The sequence below is a fragment of the Leuresthes tenuis genome, unplaced genomic scaffold, assembly GCF_036924035.1.
Source record: "Leuresthes tenuis unplaced genomic scaffold, fLeuTen1.0.hap1 SCAF_5, whole genome shotgun sequence".
Taxonomy (NCBI): domain Eukaryota; kingdom Metazoa; phylum Chordata; class Actinopteri; order Atheriniformes; family Atherinopsidae; genus Leuresthes; species Leuresthes tenuis.
Genome location: NW_027325359.1, coordinates 3,881,670 through 3,906,891, shown reverse-complemented (window position 1 = coordinate 3,906,891; position 25,222 = coordinate 3,881,670). Strand labels below are relative to the sequence as shown.

At 41.5% G+C, this 25,222-nt stretch overlaps 1 protein-coding gene across 1 annotated transcript; it reads right to left on the bottom strand.

The window, feature by feature from the left end:
• Positions 1 to 26: 26 nt before the first annotated feature.
• On the bottom strand, positions 27 to 25,126 carry LOC140306882 (uncharacterized). The gene is made up of 14 exons (XM_072385509.1): positions 24,907 to 25,126; positions 11,966 to 12,039; positions 11,579 to 11,664; positions 11,342 to 11,381; positions 11,174 to 11,254; positions 10,738 to 10,845; positions 10,526 to 10,635; positions 8,873 to 8,921; positions 6,682 to 6,802; positions 6,428 to 6,522; positions 5,712 to 5,777; positions 5,408 to 5,507; positions 4,850 to 5,002; positions 27 to 2,964 (listed from the first exon to the last, which is right to left on the bottom strand). Exons 2-14 carry the CDS (start codon positions 12,029 to 12,031, stop codon positions 1,556 to 1,558), a joined length of 2,484 nt encoding a protein of 827 aa, XP_072241610.1. The 5' UTR covers positions 12,032 to 12,039; positions 24,907 to 25,126; the 3' UTR covers positions 27 to 1,555.
• Positions 25,127 to 25,222: the final 96 nt, after the last annotated feature.

Sequence of the window (25,222 nt, the reverse complement as noted above, 5' to 3'; positions counted from 1 at the left end):
GTGGAGAGCAGAAAGCACCAAACAAATAAGGTTAATCTCTTTATAAAAGTCAAGTAGTTGCATAAATGCAGAAAAGCTTTGGTCTAAGCCCCCCACTCCCTGATGACAACCAGATCCAGAAAAAAAGAGTAGTGATGCACAATTATGACAATTTGTGGTCAGGTCGAATGACAAAACGTACTCTAACATGCCAAACATACTTCTTCATGAGTCCGTTCAAATCAAGACCAAGTTTTTTTTTTTCCAAAGAAATAACTTGCAACGGAGAAGACAAACACTGGGAAATGGGCTTGAAATGACAAATGTCAGTGCAAAAAAAACAATACTGATGGTTGGATAGTATATAGTACAACTCAAAACAATATAAGCATCTATATAGTAGGTCTTTGTACAGAATATCATGGCTCATCCTCCATTTTAGGAACATTTTTTTCTTAAATTGACACCAAACTCACTGTAATAGCTCTGAGATATGGCAGCGAATGACTTCAGCTTTGATTCACATGATTTTCTCCCTGGCCTGTAACGGTTTTGAAGTGTGCGATAAAGCATTTGTACTCTTATGTCCGTCTTCCAATTCGTAGGCATGCATTGTGGGAACATTAAAAAACATAAATCGCTTGCCCAAAAGCATCTCGTCTCTGGAGGTGGGATAAATGCAAGTCTTTATAGTGTTGAGCTGTAACACCTCTAACCAGTAGATGGCGCCACCGCCAAACATGTCAAATTGTCCTGTAAAATGGTGTGTGTGAATACAGTAAGTTGCATTAAATCTTACACCATGGTACATTACAGCTGTGAAACCAAGTATCAACCAAACAGGCATGACATGAACAGCTTTCCAGCTCCACAACAAAAAAAACACACAACACACCCAGAGAGTACCCACTTCTACCTGCCTGGGAATCAACCTGACAAGGCATCATGTGAAAGATACTTAAATCAATATTTACACCAGTAACTTATTGCACCATTCTTGGCTCCTGCTGGTGGTTACAGCTTTAGGCTTTAGTTCTCATGAGCATAACGTGAGTGCATCTTACTTTAGTAGGGTCCTTTGTTATCAAGTTGGAACCTAAACGTTGGAACCTAAAAAATGCTATCCTCATTACCGTTTGACGTACTGTGAAGCCACGTGAGCCTGCTCACAGTTTACCATAAATTCAGTGTACATGTATATGCGTTGGCTACCTGGGAGCCGCAAAGCCCTGGTTTTAGAGTTGCTACACACAGTTGGACCATAATACGCTTAAGACACTCACATGTGCATAGGTGACATGTGCAGCTGGTATGTGATCACATTGTTTGTGTAAATTTCTCCATACCATCCATCAAACTGAAACCAGGAGTGGTTGGATTAATAAAAGGTGAGATAATACACACTTTTTTTGTGCAGCCAATAAAATGAAAGAAGTCTGTACATTTATATGGAAAAAGGTCCTTTTCATACAAATAAAAACCATCAACAAACCAAAGGGCTACTGGCCTTTTGCCTTTTAAATGGCTTTGAAAAAAATTAAGCAGTAACAGGGAATTACAAATAGTGAACAACACTTCAAAAAGTCACTGATTTGGGCAGCTGCTGTCCAATAGGAGACATCCTACAAAAGTCTGGGCTTGACTGAACCAGGGGCGCTCTTACTGGTGGCTGTCCTGGGGACTTGGAGTGACCAGGGGGAGACCCCGTGTACAACAAAGGTGCTGGGAAGGCAGAATGGTCTCGGGGGGCTCTGGAGAAAGGCTTAGAGTTAATAGGTGAAGTGGCTCTGTGTGCGTCTGAACAGGTGGCAGAAGTACACTGAAATGGAACAAGTCTGTCAGCAAAGCTAGGTGGAGGAGGGGGAATGATGGAATCCTCCACCCAGCTGTCCTCTCCATCATATTCTGGCTCTTGAGGCAAACTGGGGAGAGCACACATCGCAGGAGGAAGAGGGGAAGGGGCAGGAGAGATGAAGACAGGAGGTGGGGGCAGCGGGTAGAGAGTGGGGTCATAGTCTCTGTCAATAGTATAGGGTGGCTTGCTGTGTATGCTGAGAATTTCCTCAGGAGTGGAGGCCAGAAGTCTCTCCAAAAAGCGATCATCATCATCAGCTTCGGAGAGGTTGTCATACTGAGATGTGTTGGAAGGTCGTCTGTCTCCAGAGGACACAGGGACGTAGAGAGAGACTGGGAACTTTGTTAGTTTTGGAGGAAGTCTGGGAGAAGAAGTTGAAGATGTTGAGAAGGCCTGGTGAGGGGAGGGTTTTGAAGGAGTTGTTTTTTTCTGTGCGAGGTCAAGAGATGTAGGTGGTTTTAGATGTGGTTTTGGGGATAGCTTCATTTGAGTGACCGATGGAGAGGCTGACCGAGGGGAGGGAGAGCACCGTGGGGTCGGTGGGCCGGTCTTAACTCCCAGGATGTGCGAGTCATTGTTCAGAGCCTGTTGGTCACTCTGCTGAGGGTAAAAGAAAGGTGGAGGAGGTAGGTCTGGAAGGTCCCTGATTTCTTCCTCAGACTGCATAGTAAGATCATCCAAAGGAGGGGGCTCATATGGCGGAGGCCATTCCACAGAGTCCTCCTGGGCCTCTGGGTCTTTTGTCTGGTTTTCCTGTTTTTTGTCATCTTGACAAACCTCCGGGAGTGTCTCCTTCACACTGCTGATGTCTGCCTCAGTAGATGGTTTGCTTGTTTTTGGAGGTATTGGAGGTGGTCTACAAGGCATCAGGGAAGGAGGTGTTCCTTGTGAGTGGATGACAACTGGGTCTGGTGAAGGCAAAAAGGGTGTGTTTGTCCCAGATAAGCCTCTTGATTCCCGGGGTTCTGCACGAAAAGGAGTCTGATGCCGGGCAATGTCATCTATTTGCTGGGTCTCTGTGTTGGCCTGTGGATTTATTTTGACGTCTAGCGGAGAGTTAGGCTGTAATGGAAGTAGGAGAACTGGTCTCTCTTGACCCAGAGGCTTCTTTGGCAGTTCATCTGACTTAGCTGAAAAAGGAAAAAGAAAATAGGCATATGAGAGAAGCAAAAAAAAGAGATATAGTGGTGCTTGAGAGGCTTGTGAACCCTTTAGAAAAGTTATTTCCACTTAAAAATTATCCTAAAACATCCCATTTTCATGGATGTCAGTTTCTACAATACAGTTATTTCAAACCTAATACTGATATCAAGGAAAATGATCAGTTTCTATCCCACACGGCAGAAAAATGACGAATTAAGAGGCATAAAATGTGTTTAATAAACACGTTTTCAGACTAACTTTTAAAAGTTATTAACTATTCTTTCAAAAATAGGAGCTCCAGCAAAAGAAAAAAGGTGCGCTACTTATATCGACTCAAAATTAATCTTTTCCTTTCAATTAAAACAGTACTGTGGCATTACTGTAGACTAAACTGTCTGTTTGTTACCAAAAGCATTGAGTTGCATGTTACGCTTAGTTATATGGTTGACAGTGCGTGACTGCTTCATGTGAGAAGGAGCAGATCTTTGCCTGCTGGTTCCACATTTTATCCTCATCATTAATTCAGAGCCGTCGTGTCACATCGAGGCAAGAGTGAGATGAGGACTGCGTAGTTATGAGAGACGTGCACACATCAGCTGTCAGTCTGAAGTTCAACAAAAACAGTCTTAAATTGCTTTTATGCTGTGAAAGCAGCTGCTTTGAATTCTGAACTCAACTGTGCTCAGCTGCTAGTTCGGGGATTGACTAATTGAGTATCTAATTACATATTCATATTTAGTACTGATAAGAATATGAGTATGCATTTTTAACAACCCTAATGAAGACAGCCAAATTAATCAAATGAGACATGAATATCATTCCTGGTGATGTGAAGTATTCAAACATCTAGGATTAACCTGTCCTCTGATGGTGAACTTAGAGTCGTGTGTTTTTAATCGATGGAATGACAATAAGGTGTGAGTGGGTATCCCGATGCATTGAAGGAAGTTTAATCTTTACAATACATTTCTGGCAATGTATCATGTCAAAAACAAAGATGATGCTAGTCAGGCTGGAAAAAATGAAAACAACAACCTAAAGAGTTAAGGAGTGGCTGACCAACAAAGGTCACTCCAGAAGAACATTAGGGTAACTTTAACAATTAAAAGGCATATCTGGCAACGTGTAACATTAAAATATGTGAGTACAACATCTGGTGAAGACTTTTATATATTACAGGGCAACAAAGAGGAAGCCACTACTCTCAAAAAAGTATATTGCTGTCTGTTTGATGTTTGCTAAAAAAATCTCTTAAACACCCCAGAGAATTGCCAGAGCAATGTTTTGTAGATGGTTGGAAAAGCTTGTTTCTCTTAATTAAACTAGTTGTTTGGAGAAAGGTAAACACTGCATTCCAGCACGAGAACCTTATTTTTTGTGGCATCTCAGTCAGGAGCGCTCGTCTGTGGAAATGTCAGGACATGGTCTGTGCACTGAATCTTAGGAAAAATGCTTCATGCAGCAAGACAACAAATAGTTCAACCGTAGAAACATTGAAGAAGATTTAAGTTAATGTCTTAGAATGGCCAAAAATGGCCCGTGACTTTAATCTAATAAATAAACTCTGGAAGGGCCTCGAGCAAGCAGGTCATGTGAGGCCATCCAGCATCATCCCGAACTTGAAGCTGATTTGTCGAATGTGCATGACTGAGCAACAGATTTTGGGAACAACAGATAAAGCAAAATAACATACGTTTACACCTGATAGGTGTGTCCTAACTGATCATTTTCCTTGGTAACTAAATTCCATATCAAATTCTTTTTGTCTTATTTGGTATAATTTAAGGGTTTTCTGATATTCATGCAGAAATAAATCTTAAAGACTTGAGGTGAAAGAAGCTTGCTGGAGGAAATGAAAGAACACTGCTTCACCTGGCGGAGGTTGAACCAGCTTTTTACTGCGCAGTTCTGACATTGCAGCCTGCAACTGTTCAATCACCACATCATCAGGGAGGAGGAAAGAAACAGCCAGCTGCTCCTGAAGAAACTCCCTCAGGTCCTCCAACTGAAACTTCTGCAGGCGCTCTGATCACACACACATTACAGACACAAAACCGTGTTAATCTATGAGAAGAAATATCAAGTAAGTTAGTCTTATGCACAGTGAACTAAAAATAGAAGTTACTTTGTTAAAAGAACCAATCCAACGCAGGCCTTACTCCAAGAAACCAAGTAAAGAACTGCTCAGTCAACCGCAAGATATCAACCAATATGCTGAGACAAATGCTTGTCTATGCATCCAATGAAAAGTCAGCTTTTCATTCTTCTCCTCAGCAACGGACCACTTTTGTTATGTAAGCCATCCAGTTAGGATGCAACCAAGCGTGAGGAAGTGTGCGATGCAATCCACAGTAACACTCACTCGTGTAGCAACAGCAGGCGTGCCTGTATGTGGGCATGTAAAGGTAACTTAACGACCCCCGTACTCACTTTTGTGTAACTTGAGGGTTGTGTAAGCCATCGCACTTAGTATCTTCTCTCCTTCCAACATGTAGATGTCCCATAAGCGTAGGGTGAGGGTGAAAGGGGTCTGTTACGTAGGACAGAGCAGATAAGAGTCAGTCTATTCAAAAATAACAGAAGTGCACACGATGTAGTTGTATGTTATGCTGGAAAGCTAGTGAAACCACTGAGATGTGCTAATTGAAGGGACTAAATTTTAAAATGGGGAGACGTGGAGATGGAACATTCATGCTGTTCACGTGTGAAAAGCTGAAGACATCCAACTACTCACTCTGTCAATGAAGCACTGGAGAAACCATTTGGTGGTGTAAATCCCTGTTGTCATCTGCTCTTTATCCTGCAGGGAAGAAACAAGGAGAAACCATCTCTATGGGAAAACGCTCCTCACTATTTCTTCTCAGTTATGAATCTTTTCAAATGTTTCCAAATCTGGCCCTTGGATCAGCATTGACATCTTTAACATGCGCTCTTAGGGACATGAATAAATAACATAAATGACCTGATTAAATCAAGCCCGCAATCTCAGTGTCTCTTCCAGCCATGAAAATCCTCAGTCGTACAAGTGTAAGTCGTAGTTTATGCTTCAACGTGATGTTGAGCCCTCCGCCGTAGCCTGACGTGCACCTCCCAAAAATACTAACTACACGTCGCCTCCGATTGGTCCGCTCAGAACGTAATTTCTGGCAGTTGCAGTCTTTCTTCTATTTTTTTCTTTCAACACCGCACAGACCACCTCGTCTTCTCTGTCGCCTGCGCTTCAACATTTGCAATATAAGCATTTGTTGTTCAATATTGAGGAGCTCCAACTGCAAATACAGCTGCTGCACCTCGGTTGCCATGTTTACTGCCGTTAACTGTGACCGGAAGACAAAGCAAGGATTCGGCTATAACCCCTACAACCACACAAACACACAGCCACACCCCCCTCGCGGCATGGCGGTGAATTGCAGAGCAACGCTTCGAATGCTCAATGGAAGCTTAACTCACCAGGTGTTTCTTCAACTTGGGTAGCATTTTAGAGAGGATGAGCTCATGTTGAGCCTGGAAACGCAGCAGCTTGGGAAATCCTGGGATGAAGAACCCTAACAGAGAATGCAAGGAAAAAAATAAATGAAAATCTCACCGGTGGCATTTACAAAAGGATCAATCAAGTCAACACTAGGCCCATATGTTTCAACAGTCAGGCATTATTCAGCTCTGCTTTTTTTTTCTGCACGTCTATATCCCCTCCTCAGTCCTACCGTGCATGGAATGCTTGCTGTTGGTGAGGAGCTGGGATAAAGCCCAGAAGGCATCTTCCTCATTCAGGTACATGAGCAAGAGAGCAGCAATCTGACTCATTCCCTGGCAGTAGCTGACCTCCTGGGAACAACACGGACAAAAAAACAGCTCAAGTTAAACAGAATGAACAAATAAGAGGCACTATTCATAATTTAGTAGAGTTCGCACACACATGGGCCAAGAGATGAGAGGAGGAGAGCACCTGAATGTCTGATGTGGTCTGAAGGCAGACTACAGCATGCAAAGAGATACAGCAACTGTTTCATAAACACTTACACCGAAGAGCATTCAAATATTTACCGTAGCCTCACATACATTCTCAGTGATGTCATGTCTTTAATTTGATATACCGCCAAGTTGACTACAGAATTATTCATCGATTTAAACAAAACGAGCCCTTGGCAAGCACAGAAGCACAGACACACACTTGGTATTAGTCCATATTAAGGCAGATTTATAGTACAGCTAGAAATGGACACTCAAAAGTATCCTTTCAAGGAAATACAGTTAATCTAATTAGGGTTAAAGAGAGGTTAAACTACACATATTTCACATTCTTCTCGACCATCACATATGTGAAAAAGACAAACATCCCCCCTTCTTTCTCTCCCTTCCTCTTTCTCTCTTAGCTCTCCTACTGACCCAATTTCTTATGAGCGCTGTGTGAGAAGAGGGGAAAAAGGAAAAAGAGAACAACACATGCCCGTTTCCTCTGGCTCAAACACCTCTGCCACAGAGGAACTGACTACACAATCCAATCAGAAAAACAGTCACGGGCAATGTTTGTGTGCGGGGTATTATTCTGTTCAAATAGATGGTCTTCAAGTGGGTTATATTACCACCTTTTCCAGCTGGCAGCAGCCTGTGTTGCGATGAGAATTGATATAAATAACTGAATAAGACACAGGCCACATGTGAATTTACTGTATTTTTGAATGAATGAATTAGAGAGAATTTGTCCAAATTGTGAATTATCCGCAGTTTGTCTGCACTCAGAAGTCATAACAATTCAACAACATACAGCAGTTACATGAACAAATACATTCAAGCCAATTACAAATATTTTCCAAAAGCGGTCAGATTAAATGTGTATTTGCATCCTTTAAAAGGACTTTTTTCCCCCTCGAGCAAAGTCCTTTTGATTGCATCTCTGCTGGAAATAGTTTATTATTATATATTAATAGTTAATAACTTATTTTAATCTATAAAGTACAGATAGAATCAAAAGAAAAAGAAGACAATGATTCACCCAATTTGCACTCTGGAAATAGAATTTGTGTTTTTTGTAACCTTTCTCAACATTTTTAAACCAGAAGACTTTGTGGGAAATTTGACTTTTTACAAAGGTCTGTATGTTTGGTGCCTCTTCCTCCGTGACTTAAAAGGAAGCAAAATTTCCTCATGACACGACAGTCATTCATGAAGTTATGCATATTAAAGAAGAAGTATAAAGCCAGAGAGGAGGTGAGAGTGTCGTTTCTGTCCTTCATGAATACGTGCTTGCTACCTCACTTCATCCCCAGCTCGTGCATGGCTACATATTCCTAAACTTGAACAGTCTAATCTGACCGCGGAGGGCACAGGAGGCATTTTTATCCTAATAGGGCTTTGCCCAATCATAACTAGAATATCAGGTTTGATGTAAATTAAGCTACTGTTAAGACTGCAAATCGAAAATAAGATGGAGAACACTGACTTGCTGCATCATGAAATGAGTACTATTGATGTATTCAATATTGTCAAAAGAAAAAAGCAAATATGACTGAAAGGAATATATAGTGTTCAACATGTTTTACTCATAAAACTACTTGATTGCATTATCATTTATGTTTCAGCTATACTATTTGTCCAAACCATTTTAAACACTAATGTCAAAAAGAGAACTAGTGGAACAATGAGGCCTCACTGTGATGCATTAAATTCAGGCTCGTACATAAAAGATCTCACTCGGGGCTCTAAACAAGAGAGAGAACAGTCTGCAGTGCTTGATCTATTCCCTGCTGCACAGAAACTAACACAACTGATGGATTTTTAGTTGTTGCGCCACTGATGCGCTGCAATTTTCTTCCAGGCAGCGTACACAAAACTTCTCCATATTATGTAACACAGACTTAAGAATGCACACATATTTTACACACACAAAACACTTACCGTGTTGTAGACAGAGTACGCCGCTAGTACATGAAACAGTGCCTGCTGCCTGGAGAGGGAACAGAAAAACCACAAACTCAAAAAAGGATGTGATTCCTGAGTAAACAACCAGAGAAAAGGTGACACCAAAGAACCCTCAGTTTCAGAGAGGGCCTTGTGTATTCTGAAAATTATCTGGAAAACATCCTCCGTTTTAATGTTATCATGCACTTTACTAATTCTAAGTAAGCCAAATGTGTCTGGAGAAATAAACCCCTTGAGCTGGTCTATTCAGCTTGTGCTATAATGAGAAGGGTTGACTGACACAAGCCAATATGTCATCATAAAGGAACATTTCCATCTCTGTGCTGCTGAGGAGACAATGGTATGTGCTCAGCTTTGTAACTGGTGTACCCTCCATACACTAAGTGCAGCTGTATTACCTGGAAGATACATTTGAAATGACTCATCAATCATGTAATTTCAGAGTAAGAGATTGAGAATGTTAAATCTACAAAATGACTGTTTTTCCAGACGAAACATGAAATCATTTCATAAGCTGCTCTTCCAATCGAATAACAATTTCATCACTATTTTGTGATCACTGGCAACTGGCCACAGGTGTTTGGCCTGTGTATGTGCTCCCATACTGTGGCAAATCATCTGTAACTGAGTTGGGCTTTGTGTGTCGGCTGTTGTGTTTTGCATCCTGGTCCATTGTCAGGATACACACGTGCATAGACAGCAAGCACAAGGCAGCCATTGTGTGTGTATGAATGTAACTGTGAGTGAAGCGGGAGCGTTAGTAAATATAATGTGGATGTAGAGAGGATGTCTCCCCTCCAGGCCTCCATAGTAAATACATGTCCTAACAGACAGCAGCAGAGACAGGAAAGGAGCTTTAAATAGCTGCCAGTGTCTCAGTGTGAGTGAGACAGCTGTTGACTTGCGGGGAAGGAGTGGGCAGCCAAGCAGGATGGAGCGGTGTTTTGGTCTGTTTGGACTCAGTGGCTTTGAATTGAAGAGGAAGTACGTTACAAAGAGCAAGAAGAGAGCACTCGGCAACACACTTTGAGATAAGCGAGGAGGCTTTTGCAACTGTTCAGAGCAAATACGCTAAAACAAAAAACGACGTGTGTGATTTGAAGGTCCTTGAATGCATTTTTAAATTTCATTAGCATTATGTGCCTGTGCTGTTGCACTGTTACTTTTTTACATGTGCTCTTGTGTCTGTGCACTTTTCTGTATGAATGTGGTTTCCTGTGGTGCTTTGTGCACTGACAGGAAGGTTAATAAAATGCTGAGAGGAGGAAACCACCACTTTGAGTTTGTAAGTTTGCAGCATTTGTGTGTGCGTCTGCTTCAAGGTTTGGGCCAGAGGTCACACCTTACAGGAGCCTCGTAGGGGCAAATGTGAGCATGGTGCAGAAAACAAAAACAAGAGTGTTCGCGGTCACCTTTAAACAAAAGACAGAGGTTGAAGACATTTGTCATCAAACCACACCTTATCCAACCTGATTAAGATGAGGGGAGAACTCCTCCTAACCACAGGAACATCAGTGTGTTCAGATAAACACTTTTATGGGTGCCAATGACACTTTAAATCAAGAAAATGTTGAAATCCTTGCACTGCACCAGCACTACATGAGAGTAAAACATAAACTAAGAACTCACTTGACTCCAAAGCGGTCCATGAACATGATGTGGTTCCTGAAGGTTCTGTTGACGTCCAAATCTATTTGCTTGATCTCTGTGGAGAAGTTGCGAGCCTGCTGCTTCATTTTCTGGAATATGGGCAAATAACAATCATGTTTTAAAACCGGGCAGCTGACAAAATCAAACATCATTATGTTTACAGCGACTGCCTTCGGTTTTAAGAGTCCTACCTCGTATTTCCCCATATTATTCTGTTTAACCTGCTCAATGTCCAAAAGCAGGGCCCAAGCCTGGCCTCTCAGCTGGAGAGGAATACCCTTATAAACACGCTTCAACAGCTGAAACACATATGTGACAAAGAATATGAAATAATGTGCGATCATGTTTCAACACAGCCATCACAAAACAGTGGCAGAGGGGTTATGCATAACTGTTGCTATACAGAGTGCAGTTGTGTTAACTCTTAAATGACAAGGACTCATGCACTTATTTTGAGTGTCTAGACCACAGAGAGGGGGAGGGATAAAAGAATGATTTCTACTTAAAGGGGAATGGAAAACAGATTATAAACAGAAACGGAAATAATAGATCACACAGAGTAGAAAAAAGGGAAGCAAGGGCTAAATTGAGACAGTATGTTTGAGTCTAATGGGAACCGCCGTCTACCTTTTCGCTGTTCCTGTACTTGTCCCATTTCCTCACCATCTTCAGCCATTTCTCCACTCGCTCGATCTCCTGTTGCTTTTGCTGGGGAGAACAAAAACAGACCAGCTTGGAGTCAACTGCATACCTGAGAGGGCAGAATTCCCACTGAACGTACTTAAAAAACTCTACCTTCTCTTCTAGTGCAGTGGGTGTTGGAAGCTCCTCCTCACTGGAGAAGAAATGCAGAAATGCACAACATGAACCCATTAAACAAACAGTTGTTTGACAGCTACATTAAACATCACCATAATGTGAAAAGTGTGAGAGGCACAAACAGAGGAACAATCAGATACAAATGTGGATATTGTACAAGAATTTGTATGACTTTAAAAAAAAGAAAACAGCCAGAAGTTGAAATGGACTTACTGCAGGAAGCCGAAGCGGTCAGTGACTTTATAGATGCTGTAGTCAGCATCCTCCCATGTGTCAATGTTGACACCTTCTTGCCTGCCCTGAAACACCAAATATAGAACAGATTGTAAGTATTTAGACATTAGTAGACCTTTTAAATCTTCCATGGTGATGTTTTGCAAGGCTTCAACAGCTTGTTGTGTTATTAGTGTGTGAGATTAAGATCCGACTCCACAAATAGCAAAGCAGTGCGAGAAAATCCTCTTCTGCAATTTCCACTAAATGAGCCATAACGTTTGTCAACTGGGTACAGAGCACCGAATGTATCATATGTCCAAAGCATGACCACAAGTCCTTCATTAGGGGGGCCATCATCACAGATGATGGCATTCCTTTGCTTACCTTGTCATATTTAGAGATTATTTCTGCCCGTTCCTCTGCTATCAGTGAATCTAGATCCTTCTTCATGTCAAAATCTAGAAGAAAAAACATAAAAATGCTGTCAATAATTTCAACAGCTGTAACAAGTAATGCCAATGTGACCATATTTTACATTTACAGCAACCTAAGGATTTTCAGTTGATCGATACAGGGAAGGACATATTTATCTGGAAATAGTTAGAAATCTTCGCTTTGAAATAAACCTTCACTAAAATCTGTGGATTTATCTAACACAAGGACTCGTTGTTACAGATGGTCACATGACATCACGATATAGATAGATTCTGTTTGCTTTGTTCTCATTACATTTATTAATAGGACAGGAAGCATTTGCAGGCCACTGAACAAGTATCATTTGAGTTGGTGAAACCACAAACACGACATGTAAAGAAAATACATAAAACATGCTTCAGCTTCTTTCCACAATCTCACCAACAAACTAATAAACTAGCACCAGAATTATCAAAAGGCTACGTTGTTAACCAACTGCTGGGACTGCGTCTGTAATCAAATCTTAGTTAATATTACATTTTGGATTTCAAAACTAGGGAACGAACAGAAATAAAACAAACATTGTGCTGCATTCTGTTTCACGTGGGTCCTACCATTCAGCTTTGTGTAATAAATCCAAGTTCCTCCACTAGTATGTGGTTAGTTTGTGTCAGCTTGAAACAAAATGACAGATATGTTGCCCTATCATAAATACTTTGGCCTCAAGGATCAATAACAAACACTGAGTTCTACCCATCTCACTTATCCATCATAAGACCCCAAAAGAAACATTCACACATCTGATATGTCATACAAACTCGATATGCAACTAGTTAAAGACCGGATTATTGACCATAGACTAAACTCTGTTTTTTCTTTTAAAGTAAAGACTGTACATGTACAAGCCACCGGAGGTCCAGCGATTATTCTCAGCATGTAGTGATAGACAGCGGTCAATGACTGAACTTTGTTTGGTTCGTCTCGTGACTCCTGGGCAGTGCCAGGAATCGTAAACTACCCTTTAACGGGATGCCCATGTAGTTTATTGATAATATGATTAGCAATTAAGAACAGAAAACCGAAAATCATTTGGACTCATGTTTGACTCGATTCTGCGGAAGATGATGTCAGACCATCATTGACTGTTTGGAGCTTTTCAAAACAGTCAAATTTCAGCTTGGACATCCAAATCGTTTGCCTGGCAAGTGCAGCTCAGGTCAGCCTGCAAGTGGATCAACGGTTTAGACTGAATCTCTAAAGCTGTCACTCTACCAAATAATCAGAGCGGTGAAATGTTTCTTCCAAGCTTTTTTCCCCTTTTTGGGATGCACAAGTCGAGTGGAAAATAATCTTCCTGTGTTTCTCCAGAACGAACAGCATTACAAAGAGAAGAGAAGAACACTCAACTGATCACAGTCGTTCAAGGCTATTTGATATCGAGGCTGCATATAAAGTATGGAAGATTTTCATGGAAGCAGAGTTCAGTGTTTGAGTCGGATTCCTCAGTTTTCTATGACCTGAGAGGCTCATAGAGCGTGGCTCAAAGGGAGAATATCTTCTGTGGCGTGATGTTTCAGAGAGATGTTTTCAAGAAAGCACACTGGGTGGGATAGAAGAAACAGAACCCCTGTCAGTATCATGCTTTTCTTTGCCCTGCAACTTGGTTTCTTCCATCACTAAATACATGCATGCTAGGTGATTTAGTGATTTCTAAACTGGCCATAAGTGTCAGAGAGCATGGTTTGTCTCTGGCTTTATCTTAAGCAATAATCTTGACAACTAGCCTTTGTGCTGCAAACATGAATGCTGTCGTTGGATGGAGGTTGAAACAAAGAAAACCGAAGTGAGCTTTTGATGTAAACAGTACAAAAAATATCATTCCAGCTTTCACCAGTTCAAAAGCAGCAACATTTACCTTACAACAACTCAGTGGTTGTTGAAAAGACAACCATTCTTTTGGTTTATTTAGTATGACCACACTGAGGGAAAACTATACGTGAGCCAAATATTGTTGACTGGGAGGCAGAATATCTGATGCTGAGCAGCATGAGCAGCCAGCTGAGGCGTCAGGCAGAAAGCACGTCTGCCGTGCCAAGCAGCAACAGGTGGGACAGCACCTGGCACTTCACACAAAGACCCTTTAACTTTTCCCAAAACAGCCCAATGCTTTGTGCTGACAGATATTTTTTCTGAGGAGTCCTCCAAATTAAAATTAGATCGAAATGCTGAAACAGCAGGCACGATGACACAAGTTAGGGGGATGTCACGCTGACATTCTGTTTTTCAGGGTATCTAATATGCATGTGAGACATCTCTTCCAACAAATTCACTCCTATTGTTATGCTAAGTCAAATATGCATGACGTTTTTAGCAGTATTTGGCGCTGGTGACAACATACTGGAATATGATTTTCATTTGGGATGTTAGAATTTTCTTTTGCCTTCTCTCCAACAAGACCTCAGTGACATAATCTGCTTTTCACCTTCAAAAACAGCTGAGGATCTTCTCTGGACAGGTGCTCACTGAAAGCAGAACACATGTACTCAGCTGTTAAAGGCTTTCCTTTTCCCATTTTCCCTTTTCCCATCTCAGCTTAGCTCAGGTCAGCCTTTCAAGGCATCTGCAAAAATTTCTGAACTGCCAAGTAAGCCATCTGTGAGGCAATGATGCCATTAACCCAGCTCTAACCTCGCCCATCAAGATTATGAAGATCTTCCTGCCTCATACTTCAGACAACACTTTGAAGACCAGAAGGAAAAGGTGTAAAGAAGAAATGAAGGCTGAGATCAGCAACTCTATGTGTGTTGCCCTGCATGTGCCCTCTCTGGGAGTGTCAGTATCTAAACCTGCAGTAAAAGCAACTTGGTTTCTTCCATCACTAAATACATGCATGCTAGGTGATTTAGTGATTTCTAAACTGGCCATAAGTGTCAGAGAGCATGGTTTGTCTCTGGCTGTTTTCACACATGAACAGCAGAGCTGCTCAGGGAGTTTGTGCCGACAGTTGGTTCTGGGATTTTTCAGTCTTTTGGAGATTTTGTTTAACCGCACATGCTCTCTCACAACTGAACATGAGATCGATAAGGTGTGGGGGGGTGCTTGTTTTAAGTGTGCGAGAGGCAGGGCATGATGGAGAACTTGGTGTTTTATGCATGCAGAAAAACTGACGAGGCGATGTGATGTGTTGACATTATTACTACATGAATCCACAAGAGCTACCGGAACCGGAGGACACGTTGTGTAAACCCAGTAAAGGGATTGCTGACAAATACTGTACATTCAGACACTTACATTTTCAAATATTACACTCAACAGTGTCTCAACAACACTACTGCAGGTATTTTTTAAACTAATATTAAGGTTTGAAAACACATCTGTCCAGATGAGAACGCAGAAATTCTGGAACACTCAGTGACTGGAGACAACATCCGAGTCAACGATTCTGAGCATGGCAACCGAGCTAATTCTTCTTCAGAACCAAAAAAGCAGTGTATGAAATGCCTAAAGGAGAAATGCGATTGGTTTGTGTGGAAAGACGGTGAAGTTGAATTGTCGTTCAGGCGATGAAAGCTCAGGAAAACATCAGAAAAAGTGTAGACGCCGTGGTTGTTGTAGTTTCCTGTGTGTTCTCATCACAGAGAGCATGCACAAAGTAGGCCGGGAACATCAGTTTGTTGTCTACACACAGATACACTGGGAACAGAGGTTTTATAAATCCTCACTTTGCTGACTAAAACACCCATTGTGATGTGGACAGGAACTTAAATGTTGTTCTGCTGATCACTGACATTAAACAGCTTCTTGTTTTCTTGTCCTAACTACAGTTTTCATGTCACAGATCCTTTTGCCAAGTCCCAACATAACCATACATGACTACATCATTCACTGGGAGTTGTGAGCTACTTAAAATGATTGTCTATCATGTATATTAGTATATAAGGTCTGTAATGCTTTATCCTTAGCTACCAGATGCTTACTTCCTGTGTTGAGTCTTCAGAATGCTGATACTATTGTATTGGGGCCAGGAAGAAAAGGAAACCAGCGCATGCCACTCCTTCAACAACAGGTTTAGTAAGAAGTACAAACTGGGTCTGCCTCCAACCAGGGAAACTTTTTTATTTAACTGACAGCGCATGGAATCCTCCAGACTTAGCATTTAAAGATGTAAAACCTCAAGATGGTCAGGTCACATGAATCCCAGCAGCTGCTTTTTTTTCTTTTTGCTTATGATTCATAACCAAAATACCGACATAAAAAAAGCTACGGCTGTGACCAATGGATCGCTTTCATGGTTGATTCAGGGGAATGACCGCTGAACAGGAAATGATGACGACAAATTGGTGGCTAGTTGTTGAGGGGATAAAGGTGCCAACCAGATGGAAGGAGGCAAGTGGGCATAAGTGAGAAAGCAGCCACAAAGGTCACACGTGGGAGAGGATTCACACACACACACACAAAAAGATGCTACACTAAACGACGACTCTCCTAAAAAGCTAAATAGTGATAAACTTGTTGCTGACGGGAGAGAAGACTTTGAGCCTGATTTTTGGGTGACATCATTTCCTGTTATGACATAGCGCTCTAAATCGAGCTTGTGTGTATGATCTCTCAGTGCAATGTAACCACAAACAGCTTGCAAAGCATTCTGAATCACATTCAGCTAATTACAAGGTTGTCAGAAGAGGTGCAGCAGTCAAAACTTCCTTTACTGATTTATCACCAAAGTTTCCTATCTCTACATGTTTTGCACACTGGGTGCAGTGATCAGCCTGGGCATGACACACATCCTCTCAGATGTCCTGGATAAAGACAAATTGATAAAGACAAGCAACATAATTACAGAAACATCAGCGCAGTAAATACACAGCATTAGAACAGCGTCAATATTGTCTCTGCATGAGCACCCAAAGACACATTCATTCCTTTTTTTGAGCTTCCTTGGTCAACCACGCAGAGACAAATCAAACAGAAATGAGTTTTTAACAGGTGTCCTTACAAATAGAATCTCTCGCTTTCTATCATTTCTATTTTTCCTTGTCCGTGATCAACTGTCTTTTGGTTCACAGTCAATCTTAATCTGAGTGGCATCCGATTTAAGGCTGAGGATTATACAAGAGGAGAGGAAGAATGAAAGTCGGGATTAGAAGGAGACTGGCAATAGTCATCAAAATGTGAGTCTGCAGAAACTCTGAGTGCATGCACTGGACAGTTGAAAGCATACTGCGAGCTGTGTCTGTTTGCTGGCTGTAATAGTGCTCCGACAGCTTGAGCTGAAACCTTGAAGTGAAACTACAGCCTGTGGTTTACAAACACAATTTTACACACCGCGCAAAATTGCTGTAGCAAAATCCCAAAGGACAGGCTTATGAATTACAGAGTTCCAATCAAATTTTCAATTTAAGGTCTATAATACAACTGGCACCTAAAAAGCTAAACCCTGTCTCCTATTAGTTTGTATGAGACTGTGGATGCCAGATGTTTCGCTCTTCTTACCACTGAATGATTAGTCAATAGTGCATGGTCAGCCAAAGGACACTCTGATTCAGATTGAACAAGCTTTGGCTATGAACTCAATCAACCTGGTTAGCAGCACAGAGCTCAATACCACGTGCCTCTCTTATCATCCAAACTCTACTACCAGAATAAACCAGTATGTACCCTGCAAAGGCCAAAGGGGAGAGCTCACCAAGCACAAAGTGCCCAAGTCAGGTCAACAGATTTTCAATGTTGTACAAAAGAGATTATCTCCAGAACTGCTCCTTTTGTATTTCAAGATTTCTCATTATTAAAGAAATAACAACTAAGGCCACATCATGGGATTTCTACCAGAAAACATTTCATTCGTGGGATTAAGTCACGTGCTTTCTGTCTCAAGCATCTCTAAATCCCATGACACCCATATAATGCACAGAAAAACAGCTTAAGCTTTTCTGTAACTATGGTTACCATTATAGGAACTACTCTGCTCAGTCAAACAGCAATCCACCACAGTTCAATTTAAAGAATGTCCTGCAATGAAGCGTATGGCATTATCCCTGTCATTACATTAGCTTAATGCTGTAGATTCATGGTGGTTGTGGAGAACAAGCATATCATTTCAGCTGAGAAAAAAGGAGGCTAACGAGCAACCACATGGCTTCAATATCCACATGAAGAGGTCTGAAGCCCCGGATGACTTCAGAGCTCCGGTTCTGTAATGGGAGTCAGACGCCTAGCGTGTGCATTTAACTGTGCCTGTGTTCAGAGCAGGCAGAGGATAAAAAGCAAAGAAAGCAGCTAGAGACAGATGTGATGATTACAAAGAGGTAATCTTGCTATTTTCAGCAGCATATAAAGAAAGGTAAATAATGATACAGTAGCTCCTGCTCAAGGTTCAAATATTCCAGCCACAGACTTACAATCAAGGCCACCCTTGACTGACTTTTTTGGTTTTTTCCTTTCTGTCGAACTTCATCTCAACATATAAATGTTCTGATTGTTTAAAATGGCATATAATTAGAAGGGAGTCCCCGAGAGACCAAGAATCAGTAAGTCACTTCACAGGAAGTCTAAAGAGCCTCTAACAAGATGCTCAACAGCTGTTCCTTTCTTTAAATGAAGGTTTGGACCAAAGATGGACTTTGTGATACAGTATTTCCCCCACAGCTGTACAGGCCCTTACAATCACCACACACTGGAACCCTGAATACGGAAAATACAGGTGCACTTCTTAAATGTTCAAAATGACACACTGTCATTTGCTTTTGGGAGAGTCTGTGCTGCTCTACTGCAAACCTTGAGCCTGGAAAACTCCACACAAGTACCACAGCCTTCAACAATTTATTCTAATTACTGTGAAGCTGGGACATATGGGTCACAGGTTAGTTAGCAGCTAGCACCAGAGCAGCTAGAAAATGAATGAACCGAATGTTTCTTTACTGAACTTGGAAGCCAAGCAAAAGTACAGATAAACGAGGAACAGGTAAGAAATAAAAAAGAGGAGCTTACGTGATGTTAACTGAAATATTTCTGACACCAAATCAGTTTGAATATTTAAGGCTATCATCAAAAATCTGTGTGGGACTCAAAGCCAGATGAATATCAAATAAAATCCTAATTTAAAAAAAAGTAGGGATGCTATGTAAAGGGTAATTAAAAACAAATCTCATAAACGAATACTTCATCCAGAACATAGAAAACGTATCAAATGTTAAAAGAGACACATTTTGCTTTTTCACTCTAAATATCAGCTCATCCTGATTTTGATGGCAGCAACGTTGTGGTTGTATATTCTAAAGATGATCCATGACAAGCTCCAACTTATTGATCACTTTGCATCCCGTTAAAATGCCGTCCCATGCACCTCAACCTTTTAGATTCATTTCAACGCATGCCATCAGGTCTGAAACCAATTCTGGGGGAAACACTAAACAGTAACACTGATCAAACTTGAAGACTGTCAATTCACGTTTCTAGTTTAAGAGGAGGAACATGGAATAAGTGCTTAACAGGTAGCATAAAAATGTGTCGCATGAGCCAACTCTGTTTGGCCTTCATACCTAAACAGGAAAAGGTTGCGATGTCAGGATTACTTCCACAAACAATCCGATTCAAATGTGCTCCGAAGGACATTAAAGGGTTAAAGAAACTGCACTCGGTGACCGATCATTAAATACATATTGTGTACACATTTAGCACAGATGCTACAATACCACCGGCACCCCCCCAGACATAACAAAGCCGCGTGCAACCAGACATGTTTTGCAGGTGTGATGGAGGGTGGACAATGGTCGATTGTTTACCTTCACCCGGCGATCTTCTCAGGACTTTTTTTATTGTGGCTACTGACAAATAGCATGGCAGGGCAGACTGTTTATGGATGTCTTATATTCCCCATGAGTTAAAGCAAACACTGGGACCATATGAAGGAGAAAACCAATGTAAAAATTGGGAAAAGATGGAAGAATAACATCTTGGGCTAGTGGGAAAATATCTGACTCTTGGGAAACTTTGATGGCAAACCACAGTATCCTTAACAGGAGGTTTGCTGTCTTTCCGTTTATTTTATGTCTGTATTGTTTATGCATAGAAAATAGCAGCAGCACATGGAGTTTGTGGACCAGGGGCAAAATACAGCGACTGGAGAACAACACAAGGCTCAAAATAGCTGTTGTCCCCAAGGAGCTTTTCTGTTCTGCCTGCCTCTGTATTATCGGTGTCACTTTGACCCCTTATATTTTTCCATAGCTTAGAACAAAGATTCCCCAACAACACTCACCATCCCAATCTACCAAATCCTATCCCCATCTTGATGGAGGAAAAAAAACAAGGTTGGGACTGAAGAGTCGCCTCAGACTGTGTTTGTCCCAACATGAAAACAGTCTTTAGTAGTCGCTGCTGCCGGGACGGGAATACAATGTTTAAGATGCTTGCATACAGTAGGCCCATCAGAGGCCTTTCTCCTGAGAGTGACAGGACTTTTGGGAGTGGTATGAGGAGGACAGGAATGTCAAGGGAACACTATTCATAAACACAAAACCACAGGACCCTGCTGAGAAAGCCACATTCTCATAAATGGATCCTCTCCCTGGCAAAGATGCAGTTATATTAGAAGCTGTAAGGCCAGAGGAAAGTTCTCATTCTGAGTTGAAATAACTACTGCTAACACATTAGAAAGCTGTTGTGGTCATGTTTGAGTGGGAAGTTGAGCAATGAATAATACACGATTAAAAGATACTCAAAGGAACTACGCCATGTTTCAGGAACCTGCAACATCATGCTGTCGTGTTACCTTTTAATTCTCATCTTTTATAGATTTACAAACATGTCCAACCAAACTATTTTCTGTATAACAAACCTTCTCCATTGTTCATGTCCTCTGTAAGCTCACAGCATAAGAGCAGATAAAGTTCCTGTTCTTTGTACACAACAATGGGCTCACCACAGCACATATTGAATAATTCGTAAAAGGTGAGCATCAGGATTGGCTGTTATCCAATCAAGTAAGTCCAGACAAACTGGTCCCAAGGCAGAAGCGGCAATTACGTTACATTCACTGATGTACACTCTTCAGCTGATTTGGTTATCCCGCTTCTCATGTACAAATTACATGTTTACAAGGACAGAGAGGATTGCACTGCATGGAAACTGCAGGGAAAGTGTAACTTCATGCTTCAGCTACGGAGGGAGGCTAAAAGTCAAAGTGCCATCTATAAAAGACACAAATCGACAAGACCCAACCATGGAGGGGAAATTCCAAGATAGCCAAATTTAGCCTTTATACAAATGCCAAAGAACACACACAATTCCACTATTATCCCATGGAGCCATCAGTTACGTCGTGGTGGTGGAGCAGTTTTCACACTGAGTGACAATTCACAATCCCAGTAGCAGTGTGACGTCAACTTCACTAATGACAGAGAGCAGGAAAGAGATTTGGGTAATGGAAGGACAAAGCAGCTCATGCCGGCCACTGTGGTGAAGGCAGAGTTCCACTCGCTTGATAAATGTGATGAACTAAAGCAAAAAATGGTAAAGCAGTTGTCTCACATCCTGTGATTAAAAGAATAATGAGCAAAAAAACAGGCATCATTATCAGTTTGTTGGTCATTTACCCCATTTTATGAGGGACAAAAGTTCAAACGCGTGCTTTAGGCCCTGCAGCTGTTGCCGACAGTTACTTCATTTTGTGTTGATTGACTATATTAGTTGAAAATCTATAAATGTCACAGACGAAACACTTAAACTGGCTAGAAATCTAAACTATATCGTATCATGAGATTATACCATATATGCTCTTGAATTTCACCTTTTCAAATACAGCAATACACATTTACTGAGATAAAGCATTAAAAAAACTAAGCCAAACAAACTATTTACAGTCTTTTCTTTTAAGAGATGCTCAATATGAGTTTGTATACTAATGACTTCAGGTGATTTTTTAAATTTTTACTCAAAGAAGGCATGATGTCATCTCTTGGCTTGTGAAAAACAGATTTAGGCAGGGACTTTTTCTCAGGTTGAATACTTTATAACATGCTTTCACACATGCAGACTGAGAGGAAGGAAAACAGCACATAGGTGTGAATATGACTGAGAGATGAGCTCATGGACACAAAGACAGAAGACCCGACCAGTGTACGTTCCCACCTGCACCCAAAGTGCAAAGACCAGCTCCAGAAACTTTCCGAGAGATCTGAAACGACAGCACTGAAACTTTTTGTGAGGCTCGAGGCAGGGATGAAGCCTTTCTGGGCTTTTTCTTTTAGTCGTTTGTTTTTCAGTTTTTCGGCTGACGAAAGACTTCACTATTTGGTGGATTTTGTGACACTGGTACATCTGTAGGCCTTTGACGTCCATCATAAAGCCGCCATTCAGGCAGACAAAAAGGCTATTGTTGCCTCTGGTGAAATAATATTATCACAACAGAATACAAAGAATGCTTCTGACTGAAGACTTACGAGAGAACCATGGATGGACATTAAATGAAATGTGGTCTCAGGGTAAAACAAAGATTCTACAGACTGACTTTTTCTCAGTTGTGCTAACCAAACATATCACTATAATGCTGCTGCTGCAAGGCTGGGACTCGTGGAAATGATTCCACAAAAACGGCTTTTAATACCTTAAAGTCGTGTGGATTCACAGAACAAATACCAAGACTCAATCAAATAGTTTACAAAAGGGTCAAACTGTGCCTGAAGCCAAGCTGTAAACGGGCTCCAAGAGGGGGTTTACAGCAAAGATTTAACTGTGTCAGATGGCATTTTCAACCATCAGAGGACAAATAAAAAAAGAATTTCTGTTTTTGACAAAACTTATAAATTAAACCAGCATAGAGTGAAATACCACCGAGCAGATAGCAGGTCACCAGACCAAAATGATGAGGTGAGATGGAAAAAAGCACAACATCAGAGTTTTCAGCAGAGATGTTGAGGGGGAAAAAGATCATACCTCTTTTTTTTTAACATCAGTTCGCACATTCTTAGTATATTTTATCTCTATGACAAACTTGACTTGACTTCTCCTCTCTTCGGGCTTCCATACTGATTGATGTTGAGGACACACCACTATCAGAGTTGCTAAAGTTGCTAAAGTTAGTCTTCAGAGTCAGACGCTTATCTACACACTTAAATACCACAGTGCCAAACTCCCAGCTAATTCTGAACTGGTAACGGAAACAACATTCATCCATTTTTCATCTCCAAAGACCTACAAGCATATAACAAAGACTTGTGTGACCACACAACATAGTGTTCATCTGCAACAGAGGAAAATATGGGCAAGTATTAGCAAACTCACTGCCTCCGCTGCAGCACTTGGGCTAACTGGTCTCACAAGTACGTGTGCATGCTTAACCTACGATTCAGATACCATGGAAACTATCATGTTAGAAAATATTCCATCATAATGTATGTATGTATTTAGCACATTACAAACCTGGGAATCTCCTTTAGGAACAATTACAAGTGTTTGCTTTAGAGAAAGAAGAAAATGGTGGCTCTTGTATTGAAACAGATGCATTTCTCATTTCATTTCCTTGTGGACATGCGTCACTATGGATGGTCATCAATAAAGGGCAACTGCAAAGACTACAGATCTCATTTCTCTGGTAGTAGTTACCTTGTGATCAGTTGGCACAAATATTTTGCTCTTGAAAACACGTGAAAAGTTGGACACACTTAAATCTGCTTTGCAGCTTGCATCCGTGTTCTTTTCCTCCCCAGTGATCTTCAGCTGTTTCTGAAAGTAGCACTCTTTTGTACTGAATCAAATAGTTTCGAGCGAAAAGAGTCACAGTATGAGCAGTCACCCTTCCAAAGTGGGGGCTCCTTATAAAACTCCACACACACAACATCATATAGTGTGACACACAGACCAAAAATGTTCATATGGACCATTACGTTCAGGGATTATTAAGGTTGATCCTTCGTGTCTGTAGGAAGGCACACACCAAATACACTAATACAGCAAAGTGATGGAGGTAAAGTGCACCTGACATTAGCAACGTGCACATTTGTTGCATTACACTGACAACAAGAACATCATGAAGAGGGCATATGGCAGTAAAAGGCTCCCAGACATCTGACAGTGGAGGAGAGCATCCTGCTGGAGATCCTTCACTCAGACTGTCTGCAACCTCCCCCACTCCACATATGAACCAGTGAGACGCCCAGTTAACCTTCCAGGAGGGGGGGGACCACGCATGACATGACACACACCCACACACACACCAGTGACTGGCCTACTTCGGTATACAGGAGTATCCCTGGTCGGTGCAAAGAGCTGTGTAATACTGTTGTCCCCAGAGACAGGAGCCACATTTGGTCTTTGGGATTAAATCCAAACGAACATATCTCGATCACAGTTACAGTTCCTGATTTTGACAATTGACTCTTACCACCAATGTGTTCAAATGCGGAACCTAAACTCGTCAAAGCTGGAACAGATGTAGGACTTCCTGAGAAAAACTCCGTTTGAGTACATAAGATAATTAAGTAGAGAGAGCGTTGTGCATTACAAACACATTTATCGTCAAAGTCAACGTCGTTTCAATGCCTAAGCAGAAAAATGCAGTTCCCCTGAGAAGCTCTCATTCTCTGCCCTTATCCTACAGGCTTTAATGTTAAAGTACATCGCATCTGTTCCTAGAATAAGAACCAAAATAACATTTTTTAAATCTTATTTATTTTTTAAATCAATCAAGTATACTTGGGGACACATCACGTTTTCCTGAGCCGTACACGTGCGAGTAATCGTTGGAGTTAAGTCCAAATCGCTTTCTTTACTGGTTTGGTAAGAATTATACAAAAAAGGACATGATACTAAGATAAGCCTTTATTTTTTATTTTTTAATAGCCACCCAAACAGCGTTTTCGGTACTAATTTCTGAAACACTACAAAGCTAACAGCACCCCGTCGGTCCCGCTTACCTTTCGGAGGGACTTCTCTTCTGCTTGGAAACTAAGTCCACTGTGCTCATTATCTCCCTCGCTGTCAAACAAATGTTGTCGCTCTGATGGACGCTCGTCCACGGCTGCCGAATTGTTCCGCTGAAATCGATGCTGGTCAAACGGACTTGCACCTCCTGCACGGCTCCACATGCCGCGACGCGCGAGCTGGACGCAGCTGTCTGGCAGGAGGGTAAACCAGTGACAGCGTGACGCACGCGCTCGAGCAAACACGAGAGGCGTGCCCCCATGAACAGAAACTTTGAGTGTGGGTTTCGGGTTTGCCTCACAGAAACTG

Excerpts from the sequence above, each read along its gene's own strand:
- LOC140306882 (XM_072385509.1), bottom strand. The coding sequence starts at position 12,031 with ATGAAGAAGGATCTAGATTCACTGATAGCAGAGGAACGGGCAGAAATA. Across the intron at positions 8,922-10,525 it reads ATGGACCGCTTTGGAGTCAA|GCAGCAGGCACTGTTTCATG; the intron begins GTGAGTTCTTAG and ends TTCCCTCTCCAG. Across the intron at positions 5,508-5,711 it reads TCCAGTGCTTCATTGACAGA|ACCCCTTTCACCCTCACCCT; the intron begins GTGAGTAGTTGG and ends CCTACGTAACAG.